General features: G+C 36.1%; 1 protein-coding gene across 1 annotated transcript in view; it reads left to right on the top strand.

Moving 5' to 3' along the window:
• LOC107737819 (alkylated DNA repair protein alkB homolog 8) overlaps nucleotides 1–3,504 on the top strand; it is an 8,584-nt gene extending 5,080 nt beyond the window's left edge. The window contains 3 exon segments of the mRNA XM_074560170.1: nucleotides 736–992; nucleotides 1,083–1,232; nucleotides 2,902–3,504. Of these exon segments, the coding sequence (XP_074416271.1) occupies nucleotides 736–992; nucleotides 1,083–1,232; nucleotides 2,902–3,465 (971 nt within the window). The 3' untranslated portion in view covers nucleotides 3,466–3,504.
• The last annotated feature ends 2,253 nt before the right edge of the window (nucleotides 3,505–5,757 follow it).

Genomic DNA, 5,757 nt, shown 5'->3' on the forward strand with positions numbered 1-5,757 from the left:
AGGAAAATCTGCGCTGATACAGTCGTCAGTTGCTCAGTCACATTTTTATGAATTTTTACAATGCATGTGACAATGCGATACGTACGACGTATTCGTAATGAGACTCATTTATTAATCTGTTGTCAACGAAAATAAGCATTGAGGTCTTCTTGCGCGTTTCCGCCAAAATAAAAGTTGAGAAAAAGCAAGAACTCTTATCAACATTCATAAATGTTAGTATTGTAATTTTACTGTTGTTCTGTAAAATAAAATAAAAAGTAAGACAATAATAATGATAATAATCATTACAACAGATTGTTGTTTTGTAATTGATTTTTTTTCTTTGAAAAGCAAGACAAAACAGTAAAAAGCACATTTTGGCTTTTTAATTTATGCAATGGTGAAAAAAAATTGGCAAAATATATGGGGAAAAAAACTAAAAAAACCGTGTTCGGTATTCGTCCTTCGGCCCAGTGTTTAATTTTATTCGGTTTCGGCTTCGGCCAAGAATTTTCATTTCGGTGCATCCTTATTTCTAAGTACATTTAAGCACATTTCTAAGTTTCTAAGTAAGGAAGAATTTTTTTTAATTAGTACTTTTATTCAACAAGGGCGCATCAAACTGATCGAAAGTGACAGTAACAACATTTTAAATGTTAGAAAATTTTTTTTTATTTCAAATAATTGCTGTAATTTTTAAGAACCCTGGCAAAAATATATCACAGTTTCTGCAAAAATAGTAAGCAGCTGTTGTAGCCTATCCATCTGTATGTGATAGCCAGCAGCCGCCTTCTCTACCAACTGTGCCTGTTGCTGAAGGCGACGCTTGTCGTTTGGAGGTGCAGTATGTTCATCAGGTCTATGAAGAGATTTCCTCTCACTTCAGCAGCACACGACACTCACCGTGGCCCCGGGTGCGAGATTTCCTGCTGTCCCTGACGCCTGGTAGTACTCTGGCAGACATCGGATGCGGTAATGGCAAATACCTGGGGATCAGCCCTGAAGTGATGTCTGTAAGTAATATGCCACAGCAGACTTTACCAGGAAACGACATTACTTTAACCCCTAACTAAAGGAGAACTCGGATGTAACCTCTATTGTAGGTGGGCTGTGACCGCAGTGCTAATCTGGTGCAGATCTGCATTGAGCCGGGTTATGAGGCATTCGTGTCAGATGCTCTGTCTGTCCCCCTGAGCAGTGGCAGCTGTGATGCCTGCATCTCTATTGCAGTCATACATCATTTCTCAACACAGGTGAGCATACTATGTAATTCAGGGGGGAAAAAAACTTCACAATATTTTAATATTATTTGAACTTTCTCTAAAGTCCACTTGCACTGTAATAATTTTTTGGCCCAACAACTGTTATAATTTAGTTTTTCACAACCATTTTACACCTACTTTGTGACATTAAACATGTTTTTTTTTTTTTATGTTTTTTGATTATGTGTGCATTGAGCAGCAGCGCTTTGGTCCACTAACACGAAGTTTAGCTTTCTGGTACAAAGACTACAGCTGAATTTTTTTATTTTTTTTTTCAGCCTTTTTTCCAGCAAGGATTCAGCATTAAATAGATCAAAAGTGACAGTAAAGATGTCTGTTATAAAATATTTAAATTTCAAATAAATTCTGTTCTTTTAAACTTTGTATTCATCAAAGAATCTGGGGAAAAAAAACAATCTATCATGGTTTCCACAAAAGTATTAATCAGCACAGTTGTTTTCAACATTGATAATGAGAAGAAATGTGAGAAGAAAATCAGAAAATGATTTCTGAAGGATCACGTGACACTGAAGACTGGAATAATGGCTGATAAAAATTCAGCTTTGCCATCACAGAAATAAATGACATTTTAAAATATATTAAAGTAGAGTTATTTTAAATTGTAATAATATTATTATCAAATAAATGCAGTCTTTGTTAGCATAAGACTTCTTTCAAAAACACTAAAAAAAATCTTACTGACCTCAAACTTTTGAACATTAGTGTATTTTGTTTGACAAACATTTTACTCTGATAATGTAATCATTTGTTCTTCTGGGCCCGTATTCATGAAAATTCTTAGTGCAAAGAGTTGCTCCTAGTTACAAAATTCTAAGAAAATTTTTAGAAAAGTGGGCGTTTCCCCTTAAAATCAAAAGAGAAGACCGTAGTAAAAATAAAAGTTTTTTTCAGCATCCTAATCCTTAAAAGAGCTGTTGAGGTCAAAAAGTGTTAGGAGTAGGGAGGAAGACTTCTAAGAGGCTTACAAGTTTCTTTATACAAGTTTCAGAGGAGAAACTGGCCAAAAGATGCAGAGGGAGAACAGTGACTTAATAAGACGCTAGATTAGATCATGTAGGGATCATGTTTGTGACATCATCTTATTAGAGACACAACAACATCTATCCATCCATCCATCCATCCATCTATCTACCACATATATATATATGTGACCCTGGACCACAAAACCAGTCATAAGGGTCAATTTTGTGAAATTGAGATTTATACATGATATGACAAAAACTTTTTCACACCACTGTATGTATACATACATTATATGAAGGTTTTTGTCTTTTCCTCACTCAGACTTGCTCTCAGATTGGTCCTGAATCACTCTTAAGCTAAATTTTTAAGCTAAATTAGGAGCTGTCTGAGAAGATTCTTATAAGCTTTAAGAATACGGGCCCTAGTGTTTAGGAATAATAGTATCTCTCTGGCTTTCTTATTACCTCCCCATGACCCCCCATGAAAAATGTCAAAAAAATTGATTCCTGTATTCTTCTTTCTCAAACAGTTGTGCATTTTCGATTTCCATGGTTAATGTTAAATGTATCTTAAATCCAATATAAATCACTTTGGATCAAAACATCTTCCAAATACATAAATGTACGTAAAAAATGTAGTCTGTACATAATACTGAACAAACTGCATGTGTTCTTAGGAGAGAAGACAGGCTGCTGTCAGAGAGCTGGTCCAGTTATTAAAGGTGGGAGGAAGAGCTCTGATCTACGTTTGGGCCATGGAGCAGGAATACAACAACCAGAAATCAAAATATCTGAAAGAAAGAACAACTGGAACTAGTATGGAGAGAAGCAATGAGCTTAAAACTGAAGAAAATAAGTCCAACCAACAGGACGAGCATGATAGGAAAATAAGTACAGATGTGAAATGCATAGAGGAGCAGAATGTGACACAACCCAGAATCCACATCCATACTAACCGCACAGCTTTCCTTTCCCAAGATCTCCTGGTGCCGTGGCACTTAAAAGGTAATCCGGAGAAGAACAAGGGAGCAGCGAGTGGAAGCACAAACGGCCCCTTAGACAACACGAGTCAGGGGCCTGTATTTCATCGCTATTATCATGTCTTCCAGCAGGGAGAGCTGGAGGAGATGTGTAGTGGTGTGACAGGTGTTGAAGTGCTTAGGAGCTACCATGATCAGGGTAACTGGTGTGTGGAACTGGAGAAGACGCATGGTAATTCTTCAAAGAATGGTATTGCATAGGAAAAATCAATTCTAATTTATTGAATAAATGCAATTTTAAACTGTACATTTTAATGTAAGTTTGAATTTTTTCATTCATGCGTGCAGTGACAGCTAATAAAACACAACCGAAGAATTGTCACTGAATATGAAATGTTTTTGTAAAGCAGTACAAAATGTTGCTTTATATGCTTTCTGGTAAAAACCTCAACTAGTTACTCTTCTGCAATGAACAACCTCACTTTAGCTGGTTTATGCCTGGATGATTTTAACAATTAACAAATTCTACATTAATGCAATGTAAGCACCATAACTATGTCAATACATTATTATGGTACTATGTGCATGTTATTATTAGTGCCCAGGCTTAAAATGTAACGTTACTATTTACTACAGTATGCATACGGGGGTCTCTACAGTACTGTTCAAAAGTTTAGGGTTGGTGAGATTTTTTTTTTTTTGTTTTTGTTTTTGAAAGACGTCTCATGCTCACCAAGGCTGCATTTATTAAAATCAAAAATACAGTAAAACAGTAATATTGTGAAATAATCTTACAATTTAAAATAACCGTTTTCTATTCTATGTAATTTATTCCTATGATGGCAAAACTGATTTTTCAGCATCATTACTCCAGTCTTCAGTCTCACATGATCCTTCGGAAATCATTCTGAAACGTTTTTTATTATTATCAATGATGAAAACAGTTTTTCTGCTTAATATTTTTGTGTTTGAAACGGCAATCTTTTTTTCAGAATTCTTTAATGAATACAACATTAAAAAGAACAGCATTATAAATGCCTTTAAATGCTACTTTTGATCAATTGAACGCATCCTTGCTTAATATAAGTATTAATTTCTTAAAAAATTAAATTTTCACTGATCCCAAATGTTTGAACAGTAGTGTATACTTGACCTGAAAAAGGTTGTTTTTCGTTTTCACTGCTGTTGAACTCACTGTGCTGTTTTTGTACACCACTAGATGGCGTCGGATCGGAATGTAATGCAGAGGTAAAGGTGGCGCTGTGAACTTTCACCTTGAATTTGATGACGAACTTCCTGCATGTTTAAATTTTAGTAACCGACCGAGGTTGACCTGGCTGGCGACCCGTTTCATTTATGTCCAGATTAAAGACATACTTTTGCGTTTAGTCTTTAACTACGGTAGGTCTCACACATGAAGACATAAAGGCCATTTCATGACAGACTTTATTTGAGTCTTAACGTCCCCACAAAAATCCTACAGACGAGTGAATGTTAAAGCCTACAGTGCGCCTAAAAGGTTATGAACAAAGAATCCTATAAATATGTTTGGTGTGAATGTCTTGCGTGGGGGGAGTTGGTCACCTTTTCTTTTTATCCCATTGGCACATGACACATCTAGACTGTTTTAAATGGTACCCTCGGGCTGAAACAATGAGGAATTCATGTAATGGTGATGAAACGGATGTATATAAAGACCTCGGGTAACTTAATCAGTTTCACATCCACTGCACGACCCGACCCCTCTTCGATAAAGCTTTCTTGAAGAAGTACCCCATTATTCTGATGACTTGAGCGCGACGCGCCTCAATGCAACAGATGTAAATATAAATGCTTTCGTGTTTTATCAACTATATTTAGTGTCATTAGTGACTTGAATTTGAGCACTATAAAATAACTAATAAAAACGAAGTTTATCGCAAAAAAAGACAAGTAATCGCTACAGAATAAAAACGTTTTGGGTTTCATGCAAGAAAAAAAAAATACAATATACTCAATATGACCAAAGTAGTTGTGTAATAAGCTCGTTTGTTTAATCGGTTATGAGCTCGTGGAGCCTGTAACCGACCTTTGCAGCAAAGATGTGCGTTTGTAAAGCCGTAAAAATAATATTCAAGTTAATGGGACGAAAGGGCACTTTCCTGAGAAAATAATAATAATAATAATAATAGCTTAAACTGGTTCGTTAATGTTATCTAGGTCTCCTAGCCTTACCAAGCTGGTCTGCCCAGTTGAAAATGCTCTAAACTTCGGACTGACCAGCAAACCGTCCTAAACTCGTTTAAACTGTTTTAAGCGGGGTAAATGTAACTTGATAACGAAACCAATGAAAACAACATTTGGAAAAAACTTCCCAAGTACTTAATCAAATTATTGTCTTGTCCCAAATCGGTTGTGCTGAAATATAAATGTTGAGCTAAATTAAGATAAAAAGTTTCCTTAGTCATAACCATGTATGGTCGCAGATTAGCTCTGTTATGGCGCTTTTCCACTGCGTGGTACGACTCGGCTCAGTACGGTACGGCACGGCTCGGTTTGCGTTTCCACTGCAGT

This window comes from Sinocyclocheilus rhinocerous, unplaced genomic scaffold (assembly GCF_001515625.1).
Source record: "Sinocyclocheilus rhinocerous isolate Xijiao unplaced genomic scaffold, SAMN03320098_v1.1 scaffold1876, whole genome shotgun sequence".
In the NCBI taxonomy this organism is placed as follows: Eukaryota; Metazoa; Chordata; class Actinopteri; order Cypriniformes; family Cyprinidae; genus Sinocyclocheilus; species Sinocyclocheilus rhinocerous.